Below are 23,289 nucleotides of genomic sequence, written 5' to 3' on the forward strand. Positions count from 1 at the left end.
CCCCACCCTGCGGCAGCTAACCCTGCCTGGGGAGCCTGCCCCAGCTCACCTCCACTCCACCTCCTCACCTGAACGGGTTTTTAGGCGCCCCCAACCACTATGCGCCCTAGGCGGCTGCCTAGTTTGCCTAAATGGTTGCACCAGCCCTGCCCTCTCTTACACCAAGAGTTGTACAATACACAAGATCACAACTTTTGTGCTGGTCAGAAATTCCTTAAACTGAAACTCAAACAACTAGCCTAAAGTTTTATGGACTGTATTCATTTCCTAATGAAATCAATAGGAGTATTTGCATTGACCTTGATGAGAGCTAAACTGCACTAAACCAAACTGCAATGGGGCATCCTAAGGATGTAGTGAACGGTAATTAACAACTAGCTTGCGCTTGAAGGGGTAACTTGCAGTTGTCCTTTTAAACATCTGTGATCCAACTTTTCCCTCAGGTGTGCATGGCTAGCAACAAGAACTGCAGGTGGGCATCCAAGCACAGAATCTGACTCTCATCATTTTCCTGCAATGCAGTTTCAGTCTGTGCAACAGAGCTCCAGGCTAATTTCACTCAAATTTTGAAATGCTATGTGCTGCCTCCAGTAATAAAGAATGCAGGCAGAGCAGCAGATGTCTTAGGAATAAATTCTTTCGGAACATTAGAAATCAAAGGGGCAATAAGCCAAGGAGGACTCAGGTTGACTTCAGTCAGTGAATGATCGGGTCCTAGCTGGTCAAATATATCTCATTTAAAGAAACCATTTGCACTAGCCCTAATGTTTGCACACACACCTTTTATCTAGAGAGCCAGGAGAAGGGTCTCTTAGTTGTTAGGAAGGCTATAAGTATTGTAATAACGGTGTGCAATTTTCTTAAGCCCCCACTGCTTGCCTGCGTGAGCATTTTCCTTTCCATATCTCTTTATGCAATGGTGGCACGTTTTGTGTTTAATTTAAAAGTAAAATGTATAAACACTCCTGCAAGGAGTGTAAAACAATGTTGCTGTGCGTTATGTATTTATTTGTGAGCACCAACTAAAACTGCATTCAAATGGTGGCACAACAACATAACAAAAGAATTACTGGGAGCCACTTGTGGTTTAGTATTTGTTCTATTGCTACACATAACAAAAGCAGCACTCTAGCGCCAATTGCTAGTGTTGGTAAGTAAGGATGCCAGACTCAGAGTTTGGCTGCCCACTACAGCATTTTTGTCAAAGGATTTTGGAGGAATAAACTTATACTGGAAAACACAAATACACCTCCCAAACAAACCAACATACCTTCCCGAAAAGGAATAGATATTACATTTTTCAAAAATTTTTGGTGAGTTGAAAAGTTGAAAAAATTTCAAGTGGAAACTAAAATACACTAAATGTTTTGACGTTGCTAAAAATGAAACAGTCCATTTTGTTTCAACCTCAAAATTTTTGTTTCGCTTTGCAGGAATCTTGAGGAAAAAAACAAGTGACCGGAGAAGATACACAAACTGCTAGAGGAGATTTAGGCCATGTCTACACTGGAGCTGTACCGATACAGCTGCGCCTCTGTAAGATCTCTCATGTAACCGCTCTATGCCGACGAGAGAGAGCTCTCTCATCGATATAATTAATCCACCCCCAGTGAGTGGCGGTAGCTGTGCTGGCGGGAGAGAGCTCTCCCCTGGACATAGCGCTATGCACACTAGTGCTTAGGCTGGTGTAACTTATGTCGCTCAGGGGGGTGGAATGTTCACCTCCATGAACAACATAAATAGTAGTTGCTAGTGACATCCAATCCCGCGCAGGTGCAAGGAAGGCAGAGACCTCGGCCAGGAATGTGAGGAGAAGGACGAGCCCCTGACTGCAGAGGAAGCTACCCCACTGCTGAATGGCTCTGTCCCCAGGCAGAAAATGTTCAGCAGCATCCCAAAGCCATGGGCTCCTCCTCACAGTCCTGGCTCCCCTGCACCTTGGCCACGCAGGAAGCCCTGCTGTCAGTGCTGCTCCTACCCCAAGCCTGGAATTTCCTGGAACTGTAAAAATAAAAATGGTTAAAAATAAAAAAAAATAAACAATAAAAATTGATATTAGTTCTCTAAACAAAAAAGTAAAAGTCGAATTCTGCTAAGCCTACTTGTAAAGGAAGGCACACGCACCTCCTCTGGTCATATTGTGAATCTCCTCCCAGGGAATTTTTGGTCAAAATGCATGAAAAGCAAAACAAAGTTTTTTGGATTGAAATGAAATGTTTCATTTTGACATTACCAAAATGGCCTAGCTTGGTTGAAACTAGCCCATGAACTCGACATAAAGCTGTGAAGCATTTTGGCTGACTCCAAACTGCATTTTTTGGCAAATCAAATATTAGTCTGAAAAATCTTGTCCAGCTCTAATTAACACCCAGTGAGGTATAAAAGATATGAAGCTTTAGAGCAGAAGACAGTTGAAACTGGTGAAAGCTTCCCAGTAGGATATTTTTCCTGGATTCATTCCACCTGGCTTCTAAGCCCTCCAAACTTTGTGGGTCTAAATGTTTTTCACAAATCAAGCTATGGAATCTGTGTCTCACTCAATACTTCAAGATCTTGCAATTTTGCACATACAAAATTTTGCATTGAAACACCACAGCAGCTATCAATCGGCAACTTTGAGTGGTGGACAGAAGACAAGGAGAGGGAGAGCAACACACAGGAAAGTCACATTCAGGACCAAACTGTGGCAAACAGCATCCCCAAGTTTCAGGTGTGACAGAGCCACGCTTCATTCAACATGCACCTTAAAGCACAATGTTTAATATGGTAGAATTAAATAAATAATAGGAAGCTTGATTTTATTACCTTGCTAGACAACAAAGGAAACTCAAAACAAACTCTGCTATGTACTGGGGTGGAGGTGGGGTATTTATTTAAGTCTGAATCCTGTGCAGTTCTTAGCTGATCCCACAACGACTGGGCTGGCTAGACACATCTCTTCTAGTATTATAATTTTGCAACAGGCATTTTTAAGTATCTACAGAGCTGTGAGGCAGTGGAGCTGTCACAAAGTTAAAATCTTTAGGGAGATGATGAAACAGATTTTTAAAAATGAATCTGAGTGTGGCTGTCACAATATTGATCTGGATCTGTCTATCATTTTTCTGAGGGTTAATAATGAACCTCTCTCTAGAAGAGCTAGGATAGAGGTTGCTAGGTTGCTTAGAGAGCCATATGCACCCACTCTGGGATGTTAGGCCAAAAGAGTACGAGGCATCTTTGCTGCAAGAGAAACTTTCCAACCCTAATAATAATAATAATAAATAATAAAATTGTAACATTTTGCTCTTCAGTCACCCGTGTTGTAGCTCAACTGCAAGGTATGCAGGAGTGACTGGCTGGGGGACGCTGTCTATGACTTTTGTTATACAGAAAGCCAGACCAGATGATCATAATTGTCCCTTTTGGCCTTAAAACTCCATGAATCATGTATTAACTTTCCTGAATCTAATAAGCACACTGCTATAGAGAGCTGGCCTATATATTCTAAACAAGTTAATTCCAAGCATTGTGCCCCTCCTAGCTGTACATGTGGAGTACAGCTGCAGTACTGCCAACCCCAACTGTAAAGAGATAAAGAAAAAACAACCACGAATCAAGCCCCCCAAAATCATGAGATTTAATATAATTAATTAGTTAATTAAATAATAATGCAGTTAGGATTCTTATTTTTTTCCTTCTGGGTTTTGAGCCTTCGTGATGCGCTCAGGTCACAGGTTCAAGTTTTTCTCTGCAATCAAGAGAGCTAGAATATTACTTTTTTTTTAAATGGAAGCTGAGATTCTCCCTGTGATCACAGGACTCCAGGAGCTGGAGCTTTAAGAAACACATCAAATATTGCCAGCATCATGATAAGCAAAATCACAAGACCTGACACCACAGTTAAAGATGCTCAATGTCTGCTCCCCACCCAATTGCAGAAGCCAGTGCAAGATTTTAAGGGGGACTCTCACCCATCTATGTGTAGGGGGACTGCATGGGGAAAGACAACCAAATCTCCCCCCGCCACACACCATGTATGCTAACAGGAATAAGCCCCTTCCCCCTTTTAGGTGACACAGAAGAGCCCCTAGGCCTGCCTCCTGGCTGCATTAGGAGGAGAGAACAGCAGGGTCTGAGCAGCAGAGAGGCCCTGGGGAGCCGCCAGTGGGAATGCCCACACATAGGACGGCTGGAGGGGCGCACACTAACAAACAGCCATGCTCCCAAGGTACTGTGTAGGGAAGGTGAAGGAGGAAGCACACATGCAGCAGCGGCTCCAGGCACCAGTGCTCCAAGCGCGTGCCTGGGGCGGCAAACCGCGGGGGCGCCCTGCCGGTCCCTGCGAGGGTGGCAATCAGGCAGCCTTCGACGGCGTGCCTGCGGGAGGTCCGCCGGTCCCGCGAATTTGGCAGCAGGTATGCTGCAGCCGCGGGACCGGTGGACCTCCCACAGGCATGCCGCCGAATCCGCGGGACCGGTGGACCTCCCACAGGCATGCCGCCGAATCCGCGGGACCGGTGGACCTCCCACAGGCATGCCGCCGAATCCGCGGGACCGGTGGACCTCCCACAGGCATGCCGCCGAAGGCAGCCTGCCTGCTGTGCTTGGGGTGGCAAAAAAGCTAGAGCCGCCCCTGCACACACGCCCCATCCCCAAGGTGGGGAAAAGCCTCCTTTCAAAGTGCTGCAGCAGCTGAGTGTGATGGAATGGGGTGGTGGGAGAAAGGGGGGCCATAAAGAATTTTAAACTGGCCATCTGCCCTTGAATCAGCAGACAGGTTCATTTTGGTGACCCTCCTCCTTGTGGGAGGATGGCCCATTGTGCTTCGGTGCTGCTTAGGGCGAGGGGGCGACTGACTGCTTGCCACCCTGAACTGCGAACGGACTGTTTCTCTAACAGACTGGAAGGCCGGGGGAATCTTGGGGGCCATGCCCCCCTTCTAGTTAGTTTGACTGCTGTGAGGCTGTTCTCAGGATTCCTCCCACTCCCATGCATCTTGGCTCTGTAATGCTAACGTTGGCCTGGATTTCCTTAGGTCCTCCTGTTGTTGCAGTGCACAAGTGACCAGATCAATGCTGCTCTGGGTGCCTAGGAGGGTACTTTTCTGACATTGAGAAGAGTTACCATGGTGATTGACAAGTTCTCTCACTGGTGTTCTGCCCTGTCTGTTGAACAGGATGGACTGCGTTTCTTTGCTTTGGGGCCTTTAACTGACAAACCACCGAGAACTGTATCAGACTCTGCCCCCTTCCCGTATTACTATCTTTCTTCTTAAACTGAGACTATATCGCATTCGGTCAATAACTCATTTAACTTGCTCTGCCTGCTTTTGCTTATATGCGGATTATGAAGGGGAGCTTTAATGTTTGGTTTCTCAGATTGTAGACCTCACTTTGACGAGAGAGCTTATTAATTTCAATGCTTGCTTCGTGGGCCCTGGGAAAAACGTGCCCACAAACTACAGCCTTTGGTGCATCTTCACACGCAGGAAGTGATATTTCAGGGTGCTATTCAGATCTAGGTAGTCTACAATCTGATCCCAAATGCCTCATCTCTGATTATTAAGAAAGTATTAAATCTCCATTAGGATTATCATCCATCATCTCTATCAAATCAGCTTTTCTGAGTGAATGATGGGTACATATTCAAGTATATAATAGAAATTGGGTCTCTCTCTTTCTACATACACACACACCCCCTAAACTATGTCTATCACTGCAATTATAACTGCACACCTGTGGTTGCCTTTGCTATAATATGGGATGCGATAAATAATTGATTTTGGATTAGGTTCTTTTGCCTGTAAACTCTGGCGCAGGGGCTGACTTTTACTGTGTTTGTGCAGCACAATTAGGCCCTGATCTTCGTTTGGGCCTCTCAGAGCTACTGTAATATACATAATAAAAAACCAACAGCTTTTGTGAGGATGGAGTTTTAAAAGTGAAGTCATGTCCTGGAAGTTTTGTCTCCAGATACAATGAAAGACAATAAAACTTTCTCTTCTAAATGAATCACACATGAAAGTGAACTCATCCAGTTTGGATTTGGACCTATCAAGTACTCCATTTAAGATGTAGGGGAACTTTCTACCTATAATCATGATACCTCAGTTATGTAATGACTAAAGAAAGGGAATCCCCCATAAGAAGGGCTAGAGCTACGAATCTGTCACTTCATTGTTATGTAGTTGTTATTGATATTGAGCCAGCATTTATAAGAAACTTGGACCATAACATTCATTACAATCAGAGCTGTTAATAAATATGTTTGAAGTGCCCACTTATTTGAAGGACAGGGGAAAATATCTGTTCACTATTTGTTTTCTGTTAAACTTTATAATAAAATATAAGATAGACAGCTTTGCAGGGAAGGCAATCTGTACGGATATATGTTTTATATGTTTTAAAAGAATAAATTTGAAACTTTATGAGACTTTAAATCATGCATATTGAACACTCAGATTAAGGGCAAGTTAAATACCAGTTGTGGGCTTCACTTGTTATGACATGTAATTATCACTCTGAAATAGGGGAACACTATGTGTGGGATTTTCAAAAGCACCTACAAACTGGGGGGGAAGGGGACTGCAAGTGCTCTGAAGGACAGGGTTAGAATTCAAGATGATCTGGACAAACTGAAGAAATGGTCTGAAATAAATAGGATGAAATTCAATAAGGACAAATGCAAAGTACTCCACTTTGGAAGGAACAATCAATTGCACCAATACGAAATGGGACAAGACTTCCCAGGAAGGAGTATTGAAGAAAAGGATCTGGGGGTTATAGTGGATTACAAACTAAATATGAGTCAACAATGTAATACTGTTGCCAAAAAGAAAAGGGACTATAATTCTGGGATGTATTAGCAGGCATGTTGTAAACAAGACATGAGAAGTAATTCTTCTGCTCTACTCAGCACTGATAAGGCTTCAGCTAGGGCAGTGTCCAGTTCTGGGCACCACACTTTGGGAAAGATGTGGACAAACTGTAGAAAGTCCAGAGGAGACAAACAAAAATGATGAAAAGTCTAGAAAGACTTACAAGGAAAACCTGAAAAAATGGGGTTTGTTTACTCTGGAGAAGAGGCGACTGAGGGGGGAACATGAGAGTAGTCTTCAAGTATGTAAAAGTTTGTTACAAAGAGGAGGGTGATAAATTTTTCTCCTTACCCACTGAGGACAGAGCAAGAAGTAATGGGCTTAAATTGCAGCAATGTGAGATATTAGAAAAAAAAATCCTGTCAGGATGGTTAAGCACTGGAACAAATTACCTAGGAGGGTTGTGGAATCTCCATCATTGGAGGTTTCTAAGAGCAGGTTAGACAGACATGTGTCAGGGATGTCTCTTAGTCCTGCCTCAGTGCAGGGGACTGGACTAGATGACCTATCCAGCCCTATAGTTCTATGATTGTATGACTTTGGAAAATCAATGGGACTTTTGCTCCTGAGTTATGTAGATTCTTTTGAAAATCCCAGTCTATAAACTCAGAATCTTTAGTTACAGGACAAAAAGAGCCATGACCTATTCTGAATTTCCTTCTAGCTCGCAGAGCAGACAGCATGGATCACCAATGAAATGCCCAAATATCAGTATTAGAGAGATTATAGAATTCTAGATCTTATTCCAGGAATTCATTTCCAGTATGCAGTAACATTACCAAACTACAGCAGTATTCACTACCAAAAAATCTGCTAACTGCTACATAATAAAATGAAATACAGAAACTTATAAGGTCTACAGAAACTTTATACAAATAACACCAAACAGATCAATCCTTTCTACTCTATTCCTAGCCACGTTCTCCTTCTCTACCAATACATCACACAATGAGAACATGTACAGAATTCTGACACAGCTTAGTGTACACTGAAATTGTAGTCCTTTATAAACTTCAGCTTCCGATGTCACACCCAGTGTATTAACTCAGCAGTGTGCACCCAGCAGCACATTTCCATTACAGAATGAAGCCAGGGGACACACGTACCACAGAGTGGGCAGTATGAAATGTCAGGAGTGTTAATAAATGAATGTGGATTATGTGGCAGACAAGAAACTGGGTGGGTGCCTTATTTTTAATTGGCTAGATCCCTGGCAGGGATGGCCTTTATGTGCTGTGTTCATACAGTGCCTAGCACAGTGCAGTCCTGGGCTCTAGGCACTATAGCTATACAAATGAAAATATCCTGTCATAACTCACTCTCTGATTTAATTCCTGCTCTCATTGATCCCAGCAGTCATATATTTTATGATCAATAATATTTTGCAGTACAGAAGTTCCCCAAGCTTGGTTGGGGTCCTATTCTATAGGCACAGAGTAAAAAAGAGGTTGGTTGCAAGCTCTTTGGGTCAGAGACTTAACAGAGAAAGGGTGAGAAAGGAAGCCAGGATGACTTAACCTTCCCCAAGCAGGCCAGAGGCAGGACTTTCACCCCAGGCTTGTGTCCTAGGCCACAGGGCCATGCTGCCTCAGGCCACGCTGGCAGGTCTGATTTTTCCTAGCAACGTCCCCACATTGTTGTGGCTGATTGGCGGAATACGCTGTGTTGTGAATCAAGCTTTGCTTGTCTGAGTGTGCTGTGGGTACAGGAGCTCAGCTGAGCTTGTCACATTTGAATTTTTGGATTGAAGGAGCTTTCTTCTTACAGAGACTAACTAGAAGGCACCACATCTTCTCTGCATTGCTGCTGTCACTCTGGGCTTTATTTCTATTATAATAGCAATACAAGGTAGTGTTTGAGGAGAAACAGTGGAGCCAAATAACAGGGGCACTCACATGGGCCTGGAATCCTATTAGGAGCTGGGTACTGATGCTCTAATGGCAAGGAGACTTTAAAACAAGGCTCTCATCTCTCCCCCAGGCACACGCCCCTGGATGAGACAGCTGCCCACAGCAGACTCAGTGCATAGGTAGCACTATGATTTCTTCCAAGTTGTCTCCTCTGGGTGAAGCTACGTTGGCAAAGCAGGTTGGGGGTTCATGCCACTCCCCTGGTTCTCCTGGATGGCCCAACTCCACCAGCAATGCACAGCAGCTCACCAGCACAGCAGGCTGCCAGTCCCAGCTTTTCAGCTGAGGCCTCCCAGTTGCATGCTGCTTGCCCTGGTATCGCAACTATCCACAGCAGGCACATCAAGAGCTCGCCTCTCACTCACTCCCTGGCCTGCCTCTGCTGAGTCCCAAGGATCCACCTAGCCAGGGTTTTCTTTACAGCATTTTCTGAGACTGAATGCAAGAGGCTCGATCCTTCCGCGGAGTCAATGCTCAGCGCTTTCTGTGGTTTGTTTGGGAGCATGATGCCTCGGCAGTCAGCTCTGAGCACTACATGACCCCACACTCAACTTCTGACTCATCACTATTCTGCACAGTGACAACAGTGGCCCTGCAGTTAGGTGCCAGTGTGGGACTTGGGAGACCTGGGCTCACTTCCCTGCTGTGCCACAGACTTCCTGTGTAAACTTAGGCAAATACTTAGTCTCTCTGTGCCTCAGTGTCCCATCTGTACAATGGGGATAACAGCACAGGGGTGCTGTGAGAGTAGATACCTTAGAGACATGAGGTTCTCAGACACTATGGTGATGGGGAACACTCACAACCTGTGCCACCGAGAATGGTCCGGCAGGGGTGTGGCAGGCTGCCTTCTGCCCAGGCGTTCCCCTGTTTTACTGCCATTCTGCCCTGCAGTGCTCTGGCCTTCCAGTGACTCAGCCCTCTGGCCAGGTCAGATGTTCAAGCCCACCTCTTTCGGGGTATGTCTAAAGAGGCCAGTAATGGGCAAGTCCTCAGGATTAAGCGAGAGAGTCAGGGCTTCCCCTGGGGTCTGGGTCTCGTGCTCCAGAGCATTGTATCTTTCCCAACAAGGGACAGACTTCTGTGGTTGTCCCTCTTTAGGGAGGGTAAGAGAGCCCAGGGCCGATCCTCCACTGGGCTCCAATCCAGGGCCCAACAGAAGACAGCTAAACCCTGGGGTGCTAGGCGGTTGCCTCCCTGCATCACTCCCTACCAGTCCCCTCTCTTCCCACAGGATAAAGTAAAGAACTAAACTCCCAAATAAAGTCTCTGACCTTCAGCGAGTCCCAGGTCCCATCTCTGGAGGCTGGGTCAGGTCTCAGGCAGCAAGAGCTCTCAGGGTACCCTTCCCAGGAGCTTAGCTCGCAGGTCAGATCACTTCCACATGGGCCTTCCACTGAGCTACTCTGCTCCCCTTTTTAAACACCTCCTCCAGCCAGCACATGCATTGCAGGTGTGGTGGGGGAGGGGGGACAGACAGCTGGGTCCAGAGTAGCTTTTTACCCAGTCCTTTCTAGTGTGGGGTTTGTACACCTCATCACAGGCCACAGAGGCACCTAAGATGGACGTAGTTCTGCACCTCGACTGCGTTTTGTTCTCTCTCTTTTACCACCTCCATCCCACTCTCAGCACCGCCATTCAATCTATTAGGAGTGTGGGCAGTGAAACTCCCAAGCCTGTTCAATGGATACGGACTGAGCTGGGGAGCGGATACTCCCTTTGGTCCCTTATGTGGTAAGGATCAGGCCGTTCCAAAATGCCACCGATTCCAAAGCCAGCTAGCCTTTATTGCAGCACATTACGCAGCCAGCGCATCATTGGGCAGCTGCCATTCTTGTGGCATGTTCGCGACCAATGACAATAATTAGGTTTTGGATAAGGATGACTAAGTCAAAATTATTTTCTAAGGTACAGAGTTATCCATGGGCCTCATTACTGTAGTATCTGAGCATCTCACAATTCTTTTTGCATGTATTGATTTTCTCTACACCCCTGGGAAGTAGGGAGTGCTCTTATCCTCACTTTATGAAGGGGAAACTGAGGCACTCAACTCCCATTGACTTTCAGTGGGGAACTGAACACCTCTCTGCCTCCTAAGTGACTTGTTCAAGGTCGCTAAGGAGGTCCCTGGTACAGTGGGGAATTGAACTCAGTTCTTGTGTGTCTCCAGCAAGTACCCAACCCTTGGACCATCCTTCCTCTCTGGGCTTTCTTTTTCTATCTTCCATTTTATCAAGTAAGAGAGCTTTCAATGCAAAGTGTTAGAATTGTCATGGTATTACAGCACAAGGTGAAATAAGGAATTCCTTAAGGAAATTATTAATATCCTTTGTCAGATTTAACCACACAACTTCCAGGGACGTAGGGAAGGCAATCAACATCAGACTTGCTAGATGGATGGGGAAGAGCTATATCTTGGGTCACAGCTGCTAGTGCTAAGCTATCCACAAAACCAAAGCCTTGTGAAAAGGAAGATCAGCTGCAGATTGCAAAGGAAAATCCTCTCAGGGGCAGTGAGTAAAGTCCGTAGCTTGGTATCTTCAACTTAGGCGCAAAAAGTGAATGAAAGCACCGAGATATGCCTTTCATGTTCTAAGCTTTAATTGACAAAATCCACAAGGGAGTAAACAGAACATTTGACTGTCAGTAGCCTTATTGGCAGCCCGTCAGCTCAGCAGCCTGGAGTGCAGACCTAATTTCAGGAGGAGGAAGCTATCACAATGTCTTCCTTCAAATGTGTCACTGCTCTGCCGTTTTGTGGAGGAAGGAAATTATGCTATGCAGACCTGAAGAAGGGTCATGTGATGTGCAAACACTAGCAATACCAAATGACTTCTAAGCACTGAGCAGACAGAAGTGAGATCTGCTCCTCACAAATGAAACATGCCTTTTTGTTTAATCAACCGATTATGCAATGTCTCCAAATGGAGTCTACTTAAAATAAATGAAGTTGTTCCTCTCAGAGCAACCTTGCAGTCCATGAAGATGCGAAGTCCAACGCACCAGGAAGACTGCTAACAAGGAAGGAGATCATTATTTACTCCGAATGCTTGCCTGGGAAAGTTTCTGACACTCACTTTGTCTTTGTGCTTGACTGCTCTTGGAAGGGGCATTGGAAAGCGACAGAAGATAATGCACTGTGTTATGCTTTATCACCCTCTTATTTCCATGGTCAGCTGATTGTGGAGCTATTCTTTTAGCTTGTCATGTCTGGAATTGCAGGAACGTGCCCTATAGCAATTGTCATGATGCACACAGGAGACTCCAGCACAGTGCATGAGAACATGGGGAGGAAGAGCAGCTATAGCAGTCCACAGCAGGATCAAACCAGGGCCGCCCGGAGGGGGGGGGGGGGGGGCAAGTGGGGCAATTTGCCCCAGGCCCCTCCCTGGCCGAGAATCACTTTCCTGGGTAGAGGCGCCTTTTTAATTTTTACTTACCTGGCGGTGGTCCGGGTCTTTGGCGGCATTTCGGCGGTGGGACCTTCAGTGCTGCCGAAGATGCGGAGCGACTGAAGGACCTGCCGCCGCAGACTCGGAGCACCGCCCGGTGAGTATGTCCGCTCCCCCGCTTTGCCCCAGGCCCCCTGAATCCTCTGGGCGGCCCTGGATCAAACTGCCCCACCCTATCAGCCACAGCTGATCAGAAATAGACCCACAAACCACGATCCCAAGCCCATTCATAGGGCTAGACTGTGACTTGGTCTGCGTGCCCAGGCAAGAGAGTAAAGGGGTGTAAGTATCCCCCAGCCCTTACACCTCTGTGTGCGCTACCCAGACCCGGGTCTGCACATGGAGCAGTAAGAGGCCACTGTGCACACACCAGAGCAGGTTGGGGTGCAGGGGACGGTACTGAATGGAGACTCTAGCGCCCACTTGTGGCCTGAACAGCGGAGTCAGTGTTGGATTGGAGGGAGCCAATAATTTTCTGCAGTTATAGGCTAACAGCAAATTACCACCTCTATCCCTGCTGTGGCACAACAGGGGGCAGGCAAGAATTGTGGCTCAGAGGGGTGTCTGTGTCACAAGCCTCCTGACATACATACGCAAACACTATGAATAACTTTTGTTATCTGTTTTGCTTCAGCAGTAATCTGCTGCCACGGATGCAGTACAACTGAGACAAGAAAGTGGCTTATCATAATTCATTCCATGTAGAAACAGGAACTTACCAGCGCTGACTGTGATAGCTTCAATAAACTGTTCTCTCCAGCTGTTAGTTCCAACCACAAGGGCTAGGTTTGTTTTCTTAATGAGCTTGTCCACAGTATTCTGCAGATGGAGACAAGTATAAATGAATTAAGTGCAATGCTGGTTCAGAACCTGAGATCATGGGCAGAAATCAAAAGTCTTCTGGATTTACATTGTACAGTTACGGAAAAGATATTCCGCTCAGAACAAGAGCACCAGCAGCAAAAGTGACAATGCGTATGCACACAAAATCCCATATTCCATTAAAAAGTCTGTTTGAAATATAAATACAAGAGAACAGGAGTACTTGTGGAAACTTAGAGACTAACAAATTTATTAGAGCATAAGCTTTCGTGGACTACAGTGGGCTGTAGTCCATGAAAGCTTATGCTCTAATAAATTTGTTAGTCTCTAAGGTGCCACAAGTACTCCTGTTCTTTTTGTGGATACAGACTAACACGGCTGCTACTCTGAAATACAAGAGAAGTTTCCTAAACTGCACACCTTCTAACCGGAACTAAAAATAAGTGGTCTCTCCACACTCTTCAGCAGAGGTTTAATGGCAGATGCGGTAGAGAGGACTCCTACCTTGCTAATGCTTCTTTTGTTACAAAACAGATCAAGGAATTTTGATCTGTATATTTGGAAGCACTGTAAATAATTCAAAGTGAAAGAAGTATATTTTTGGTTATCCACTCCTGCTTTTTTACGGCATTTGTACACTTGTTAAATCAGAAACTTCGATCACTAATGCAGAATCATCACTAGTGCTGTAAACGGCTGGCAGAAAATTCTCATTGGAAGTTAATCCAAGCACTTTTCACTGTGTTCTAATATGATAGGGTGTGGCAAGGCACCTCTTCCGCCACATCAGCATTTCTCCCTTGGGGGGTGGGGAAGGTGCAATGAGAGGGGCTGGAGGAAATCACTCCCACTCCAGAGGGTTTACACTCTGGACTTTGGTTTATTTACAGGATTTACCAGTGGGTCTCAGGCTAGGCCTGAATAGTTTCCTTAAGCAAAACCACAGAAGAAATACATCTCCTTGCCCCTAGCAGAGTATCGACTTACTGTGCTGACATCTGGTCACTAGTCCTTCCCTGAACAGATGCAAACTCACTGCTTTCCCTGTAGGGAGGTAACCAGCTCTTCACCTAGGCCACACTTTTTCTCCCTGCTGAAACATCTTTCTTTCTTTCTTTTTTCTCCCCCCTCTCTCTCTCTCTCCTCCCACTCTTACACCAGAAGAGGGTTTTTAAAGGTGTGTGTGTGGAGGGTGCTTAATTGACTCAGGTGTCTCTAATTAACCTGCGGTAATCTCTTTTTAGTTCATAGGGAAAAGGGCCTGCATCATTCTAGGGCTAATATTTCTGCCTTCCGCCACACGCTTCTAGCTGTCAGATCTGACTGTCACAAGCAGTCACAATGGGCAGCTGAGAGTGCTTGATTGCACGTAGGAGAGACTCTACTGCTTACATGAAACAGTGTGGCTGGTTTATTTTTTATTGACTTTAAAAAAGGGGACTAAATTGTCAGACTGAGGCCCCGATCCTGCACAGGTTTAATTTTACACACTCAGGTAAATGAGACCACTCACATGTGCAAAGCTAAGCATGTGCGTAGTGTATACAGCATCAGGATTCATGTGCATGAATGTCTGCGGGACTGAGGCCACAGTCTCTTTTCTTAAACCGTATTTTAGTTTAGTTTGGGCATTTTAAGCCTAGCTAAGGATTTGGCTTGCCATATTGTTCTGTAATAAGTATCTATAGTCTATAACCAATAGAAAAATGATGGAGTTGCATTCCTGATTTCCTTTGCTGTTGCTCCCAGAACACTGGGAGAATCAAGGCTACTTTGTTACTTGTGATAAACTGATTGTTGCTGTTGTGCTGTAATTTTTTCATGCAAGTTTTCATTAGCACATGTACTCTGGAAATCTCTCCTGCAGTGTATCTCCATCTATTTTACTGCTACTGGGTTTCCTGATTTTCAACTTTTGAGATGCTTCTCAAACACTTAGGGTAGGTCCACACTACCCGCCCGATTAGGCGGGTAGAGATCGATCTTCTGGGATCGATTTATCGCGTCTCATCTGGACGCGATAAATCGATCCCAGAAGTGCTCCCCCGTCGACTGCTGAACTCCTGCTCGCCGAGAGGAGGAAGTGCTGTCAACGGGGGAGCTTGCCTGCGCCGCGTAGACCCGCAGTAAGTAAACTTAGTTCGATCTAGGAAACGTCGACTTCAGCTACGCTATTCTCGTAGCTGAAGTTGCGTTTCCTAGATCGATCCCCCGCCACAGTGTGGACCAGCCCTTAGTCTGACACAATTAACACTCTTGGGTTTTCTAAACAGTTAAGTTACAGGCAACTGTAGCAACAACTGGACAAATCAACAGTCGACTAACTTAGCAGATGCATAGAAAGTTCTATCATGTATCATAGCAAGTACAGCACTTGTGGTCATTTCTTTTGGTAAACATGAATGATGCTGATTTGGGAGCTGCCTGTACAAGTCTGTGAAAGAGACACCAGGAAGTTATTTAAACCCCAAAATCAACTTGTGTGAAAATATTTTCAAGGAACGTCAATGACAATAAATTCTTATGGTGCTGGCAACCAAAATGCAACAGGCTTGTGCTAGTGCATCACGGGCTCTAGCCTGCACGGTGCTGAGCTCTCAGCCCCTCCAATCCAGCTCAGCAATGAAGCACACAAGTACTCCCTTTGACTTCAATGGGGCTTCAGTGACTTATAGCACCCGAGGACCTGGTCCTGACAGTGATGCTGAGCAGGCTAGTTTTGCTGCCCAAGCCAAGTGAAATGCTAGAAAGAAACCCACACCATTGCTATTAACAAGTCCACAGTCTTGCTGTTGTCGTGACATCACAGCTGGCTGCTGAGAGGGGACAGTATATAGCACCAGCTGTGCCTTATTCAGCCACTTGTGCTCACTTTGGGAGTTGGGGGCAGAAACACTCGCTCCTCCAGAAGCTCCTGATGATGCCTCAAGTTGCTGTTTTGGGGCCTCTCCCACGGAGGACATAAAGGGCCATTAGTGGGTTTGATTTTTAAGCATAAAGGCTGTAAATTCAGCAGAACATGAACACACCCTGCCCCTGGTGAATTTTTCTGTATAGCATTGTCTCTGATTACACCTCTACCATATGAAATCTGGGCTCCCAACTCCTTCTGTTCCAATCATCCCCATCCCAACACAACCTCTTTATGGTGCCAATTAAGTAGTCTGCCTCTGTTCAGCAAACACTTACGCATTAGCTTGAATCCCATTGAAGTCACTGGAACTTAAGCATGTGCTGGAGTTCTTTGCTGAATAGGGATGGATTTAAACATGTGTGTCAATGCTTTGGCTGAATCTGGGCCTCAAGCGTTCAATATACTTGTTTCACAAGGACGATACCCTCCTGTGCATAGCATGTGCTTGCCAGATATGTGCTTACTGGGCATGTAAAAAAGATGGAGGCCCTAGTTTAGCAATCTAATAAAATGCAGCGAGATGCTAATGTGAATTCAGGGCTTGCATGCCCTGTGGGGAGTGAAGCAGACAATTGCTGTACCTTGAACTCATAGGATTCTTCAATAATGACTTCTAGTTTGGTATGTTCTCCCAGTACTGGGCGTCCCATTTCTGCAATGCGGCGCTCTTCCTCCTCTTTGCTCGTCAGTGGCTGTTTCTCTTCATTCTCTTCTGTAACAAAACAGCCAATTTTTGAGCAACACACAATCTTTCACTTTCTGGCACTGGCTTCTGTCAGGAGAATCTATCTCTAAACTAAAATATTCTCTGGAGCTAAGGCACAAGTGACAGACAGTTGTTGGAGTAAGGTAGAGGACATTATGCCTGAGCTGAAAGGTTTTCTGTTGCAGATGGCCGGAAGCGCTAGCAAATGAGATCACTAGCTCATAACTCTTCTGAATTTCAAATCCCTTCCACCCCCACTCAGCTCCTCTTGAATTCAGCCTGGGCTATAGGAAAATATTCACAATCTCAATCCCACTCAGCTATGGATTCTCCTCTGGAGCTGCCATGGTGGAAACTTTTAGGGCAATCAATCTAAGGTGGAATTTCCAAAAAGGCCTCTGTATTGCCCCCCCCGCCCCAATGCCCCTAGACTTTGATGGGAGCTGGATCAGGCCAGTGCTGAGTGCTTTTGAAAATCAGATCTCTACATGCAAACCAGGCCATCCAGCCCATATGGAAGGGCCCAGCGGCCTCAGCTAACCTGCCTGTATGTCAGTGACGGGGAACTGAATGCATAGTAAAGGTGCGCTGAATGAGGCAGGGTCCTGTGGCAAAAAAATAGAATGTGCTCATATATTTAAAGACTGTATCATAATGAACACAGACAGGGGTGGGGTATATGTGTGACTTAAGGTTGCACAAACCTTACTTCTGGCATTACCTAACTTTGGAGTGCTTGATTTTGCACCCTAAACATTCGAGTAATGGAGTATTGTGCAGGTAGTGTTACACACAAAATAATGTCAGCCAGATTCTGATTGCAGTTAGTTACATCACTGTAAATCCAGAGTAACTCTGATGTCACTAGAGTCACACCTGACAGACTCCAGAATCACAGAGCTTGGAATCTGACTGTTCTAACCTATGGTATGCTAAAGGACATAGTACATTGAAAGATAGCTCTTCAGTCACTATACAATCATGACAAAAGGCTTATAACAAGGACTGTGCAGCACCCACATAAGGAACAGGGGCTGTGTATGTCTCTGAGCCCATTATAACTGGTGCATAACCAAGGACTCTGAGCAGGGGTTCTAATATTTTGAGTGCTTTGCTGACATTTTTTGCAGCAAGTCATAAAATTGGTGAGACAGATTTTAATCAAGTCTGCAGCAAGTAGCTGCAGATATGTGTGTTATGTGTGCTTGTCTAAACAACTAGCAATAGGTAAATGAACCTTGGAAAGATTTATTTCAGTTAAGCATCCAAAAGTTCAGGTGCTTATCTGAACCTCAGCCAAACTGCTATACCGATAAACATACACTCCCACGTGGCCTGTGTTGCCCTCATATTATCCACATGACTCTTTCTAAGAATATAAAAATGGCCATTCTGTATCAGACTAGTGGTCCATCTAGCCCAGTATCCTGTTTTCTGACAGTGACCAATGCCAGATGCTTAAGAGGGAATGAACAGAACAGGGCAATTTTGAGTCATCCATCCTCTGTCATCCAGTTCCAGCTTCTGGCAGTTGGAGGTTTAGGGTCACCCGGTGCATGGAGTTGTAGTCCCTGACCATCTTGACTAATAGCCATTGGTGGACCTATCTTCCAGGAACTTGGCTAATTCTTTTTTGAACCCAGTTATACTTTTGGCCTTCACAACATCTCTTGGTAACAAGTTCCACACGTTGACTGTGTGTTGTGTGAAGAAGTACTTCCTTGTGTTTGTTTTAAACCTGCTGCCTCTTAATTTCATGGGCAATCCCTGGTTCTTATGTTATGTGCAGGGGTAAATAACACTTCCCTGGGCTCCACACCAGTCATGATTTTATAGACCTCTGTCATATCCACCCTTAGTCATCTCTTTTCTAAGATAAACAGTCATAGTTTTTAAAAAATCTCTCCACATATGGAAGCTGCCCCACACCCCTAATTTTTGTTGCCCATCTCTGTACCTTTTCCTATTCTAATATCTCTTTTGTGATATTCATAGATTCATAGATTCTAGGACTGGAAGGGACCTCGAGAGGTCATCGAGTCCAGTCCCCTGCCCGCATGGCAGGACCAAATACTGCCTAGACCATCCCTAATAGACATTTATCTAACCTACTCTTAAATATCTCCAGAGACGGAGATTCCACAACCTCCCTAGGCAATTTGTTCCAGTGTTTAACCACCCTGACAGTTAGGAACTTTTTCCTAATGTCCAATCTAGACCTCCCTTGCTGCAGTTTAAACCCATTGTTTCTGGTTCTATCCTTAGAGGCTAAGGTGAACAAGTTCTCTCCCTCCTCCTTATGACACCCTTTTATATACCTGAAAACTGCTATCATGTCCCCTCTCAGTCTTCTCTTTTCCAAACTAAACAAACCCAATTCTTTCAGCCTTCCTTCATAGGTCATGTTCTCAAGACCTTTAATCATTCTTGTTGCTCTTCTTTGGACCCTTTCCAGTTTCTCCACATCTTTTTTAAAATGCGGCGCCCAGAACTGGACACAATACTCCAGCTGAGGCCTAACCAGAGCAGAGTAGAGCGGAAGAATGACTTCTCGTGTCTTGCTCACAACACACCTGTTAATGCATCCCAGAATCATGTTTGCTTTTTTTGCAACAGCATCACACTGTTGACTCATATTTAGCTTGTGGTCCACTATAACCCCTAGATCCCTTTCTGCCGTACTCCTTCCTAGACAGTCTTTTCCCATTCTGTATGTGTGAAATTGATTTTTCCTTCCTAAGTGGAGCACTTTGCATTTGTCTTTGTTAAACTTCATCCTGTTTAACTCAGACCATTTCTCCAATTTGTCCAGATCATTTTGAATTATGACCCTGTCCTCCAAAGTAGTTGCAATCCCTCCCAGTTTGGTATCATCCGCAAACTTAATAAGCGTACTTTCTATGCCAATATCTAAGTCGTTGATGAAGATATTGAACAGAGCCGGTCCCAAAACAGACCCCTGCGGTACCCCACTCGTTACGCCTTTCCAGCAGGATTGGGAACCATTAATAACAACTCTCTGAGTACGATTATCCAGCCAGTTATGCACCCACCTTATAGTAGCCCCATCTAATTTGTATTTGCCTAGTTTATCGATAAGAATATCATGCGAGACCGTATCAAATGCCTTACTAAAGTCTAGGTATACCACATCCACCGCTTCACCCTTATCCACAAGGCTCGTTATCCTATCAAAGAAAGCTATCAGATTGGTTTGACATGATTTGTTCTTCACAAATCCATGCTGGCTATTCCCTATCACCTTACCACCTTCCAAGTGTTGGCAGACGATTTCCTTAATTACTTGCTCCATTATCTTCCCTGGCACAGAAGTTAAACTAACTGGTCTGTAGTTACCTGGGTTGTTTTTATTTCCCTTTTTATAGATGGGCACTATATTTGCCCTTTTCCAGTCTTCTGGAATCTCTCCCGTCTCCCATGACTTTCCAAAGATAATAGCTAGAGGCTCAGATACCTCCTCTATTAGCTCCTTGAGTATTCTAGGATGCATTTCATCAGGCCCGGGTGACTTGCAGGCATCTAACTTTTCTAAGTGATGTTTAACTTGTTCTTTTTTTATTTTATCCGCTAAACCTACCCCCTTCCCATTAGCATTCACTATGTTAGGCATTCCTTCAGACTTCTCGGTGAAGACCGAAACAAAGAAGTCATTAAGCATCTCTGCCATTTCCAAGTTTCCTGTTACTGTTTCTCCCTCTTCACTAAGCAGTGGGCCTACCCTGTCTTTGGTCTTCCTCTTGCTTCTAATGTATTGATAAAAAGTCTTCTTGTTTCCTTTTATTCCCGTAGCTAGTTTGAGCTCATTTTGTGCCTTTGCCTTTCTAATCTTGCCCCTGCATTCCTGTGTTGTTTGCCTATATTCATCCTTTGTAATCTGTCCTAGTTTCCATTTTTTATATGACTCCTTTTTATTTTTTAGATCGTGCAAGATCTCGTGGTTAAGCCAAGGTGGTCTTTTGCCACATTTTCTATCTTTCCTAACCAGCGGAATAGCAGAGGCAACCAGAACTGCATGCAGTATTCAAGGTGTTGGCGTACCATGGATTTATATACTGCTGTTATGATATTTTCTGTATTATCTACCCCTCTCCTTACACAGTTTGCTTTTTTGGCCGCCTCTGCACATTGAGCAGATGTTTCAGAGAACAATCTACAATGACTCCAAGATCTCTTTGATGGGAAAAATAGAGAATAACTATTATTCAGCAAATGATGTTCATTATTTTGTTTAAATGGGATTTCCTGTTGCACTGGATCTAACCTGGCATTGTTTTTCACTAAAGTTAGGCTCTGGGATGTTGCATCATCAGGTCATAACACTGCATCATGACGCAATGGCATTTTCTTCTGACTTCACTGCACTGCCTATACGATGACGCAGTGCCAAGACATTACATCACAAACTCACATCATCACAAAACAACGTTTGCCCTATAAGACAAACAACAAAATATGTCTGTTTTTTAAAAACTTGGAGCCATTGCAGGAAGGCGAGCTCTGTCTTTCGGGCTGTACCCTGGAAGTCAACAGGAATTTTGGACAGGTGGCTTTGTCTCAGTGTGACAGACTCATGCAGAGTGAGAGGCAGCACATATGCAGCAAGAATCTGCTAGCCAGCCCACATGATAGCTTCAGGAACATGGCAATGCAATAAAACTCCAGGGATTCCTTGAGAATGCCAGAAACATTTGACACCTCGTCAGAACTTCCGTATTAGATTATCGTTAACACACACAGCCCCGTAACTTAATTATCTGCATGTCCAAAGCAATGAATAGAAAAACTGTAAACACTGGAGCCGTGTCTGCACTAGAGAATTCTGCTGTTGCCTGCACCTGATACATTGCTTATGTCCACACTACAGCTGGTCAGATAACTGATTTTTTGGTTTGCTGGCTGTTCCAGAGAAGTGAAAAAAAAATTTTGGTTTGGGTCAACCTAATGCCATAAATTCTGAACAATTTTGGCAAATCGAAAAAGTTGACAAAACATTTTTGTTTTGAGTGGGAAGAAATGTTTTGTTTGGTCTGAAACAAAATGTTTTGTTTTGTTTCCTGGCATTTTAAAAATAAAATAAAAGGATAAGAAGGGTTAGATTAACAAAATGGCCAGCGGAGGTCCCGGCCTTATAACCTTTAGCTTTCCCTTGTGTGGAGAAGTAATTTGAACTTGGCTCTTCCACATTGCTGGACAGTTATGAATATTCTGGGACCACCAGGTTATGAATATTCTGGGACAGGTCTCACTGCAGTGTTAGGTCTCGTCTACACTTAAAAACGTTACTGGCATAGCTATGTCAGTTAGGAATATGAACCCCCCCCCTTGCCCCTAACCACCATGGCTGTGCATGTGCCCTAGTGTAGACACAGTTATACAGGCAAAAAAGTCTGGTGGCCGGTATCATCTATTTTGTTTGGGGCATTGGTATAAGTTCGAGCAGCAGCAAAAACTTTTGTTTATATCAGTTGTGTCGATACTAGCAGGGTATGTTGGTCTAGCTAGGCTGACAAACGCTTTCTAGTGCAGACTTAAACAGAACATAAGAATGGCCATACCGGGTCAGATCAAAGGTCCATCTAGCCCAGTATCCTGTCATCAAGTGATCCATCCCCTGTCGCCCATTCCCAGTTTCTGGCAAAGAGAGGCTAGAGTAAACACAGACCAGATTAAACACAGAGATAGCTACAGTACAGCACCTCTCCCAAAATGGTTTGCACTTCCCACTTCTCCCCATCAGGGAGTTGTGCTGGGCCCGGCCACCCCTGATATGCTGGCACTGCCTTGCTTGGAGGGAGCATGATGTGTGGACATGCTGAACAGATACACGCTTGCTGAGATGTCTAGTGTGGTCTCAGTGCATTGTTACAAGTCACAGCAGTCCCATGAACACTAGCAATTTGTAACAATGCAGTTCTCTACCGCAGATGAGGCTATAGCAGCCTCACCCCACTTGTGAATTTCATGTAAGTCCATTCTTGAGGCCCTCTGAAGAGGTAGCTGGGTTTTCTTCTCATTTCAGCTTCCCCAGTCTAACTCGCCTTAATGCGTGGGGGTAACACACCTTAACTGCTGCTTGGCAACAAACCAAGCACCTGGGACGCTTGATGTGTTCACACTGTCGAGTGGCTACAGCCGTCCCCTGAGCAGCCTGCACGGAGGGCTGCAGGGCATCTTGCACTCCGTGAAGGGATGAGTGAATGTGCCAGAACCAAACTGGAAGAACAAGTCACCATGGATACTAGAAACTTCTACTTAACGCACAGCAGTGCTCAAAAATGCTAACAATGCTAGGAACTATTAGTAACGGGATAGAAAATAAGACAGAACATATAGTGCCACTCTATAAACCCAGGGTGCGCCCAACCCTTGAATACTGTGTGCAGTTCTGGGTTGACTCATCTCAAAAAGGATATAATGGAACTGGAAAAAGGTTCAGAGAAGGGCAACAAAGATGATCAAGGGTATGGAACGGCTTTCATACCTTTAAAGAAAGATTAAAAAGATTAGAGCTGTCCAGTTTAGATAAGAGATTAAGGAGGGGATATGACAGAGGTCTATAAAATCATGAGTGGTGTGGAAAAAATTAATAGAGAAGTCTGTTTACC

The 23,289-nt window shown here is 44.9% G+C and overlaps 1 protein-coding gene across 9 annotated transcripts in view; it reads right to left on the reverse strand.

Annotated features, from left to right (window-relative positions):
- SLC8A1 (solute carrier family 8 member A1) overlaps positions 1 to 23,289 on the reverse strand; it is a 333,147-nt gene that overhangs the window by 19,599 nt on the left and 290,259 nt on the right. For 8 of the 9 annotated variants that reach the window (XM_054022274.1, XM_054022271.1, XM_054022270.1 and 5 more), the window contains 2 exons: positions 16,539 to 16,669; positions 12,941 to 13,040 (listed from right to left, as the gene is read on the reverse strand). In XM_054022274.1, coding sequence (XP_053878249.1) covers positions 12,941 to 13,040; positions 16,539 to 16,669 — 231 coding nt within the window. Of the gene's footprint in view, positions 1 to 11,409; positions 11,784 to 12,940; positions 13,041 to 16,538; positions 16,670 to 23,289 lie in introns of those variants that run through there. The other variant, XM_054022275.1, reaches the window with a different exon arrangement.

This window comes from Malaclemys terrapin, chromosome 3 (genome assembly GCF_027887155.1).
Source record: "Malaclemys terrapin pileata isolate rMalTer1 chromosome 3, rMalTer1.hap1, whole genome shotgun sequence".
Classification (NCBI taxonomy): Eukaryota; Metazoa; Chordata; order Testudines; family Emydidae; genus Malaclemys; species Malaclemys terrapin.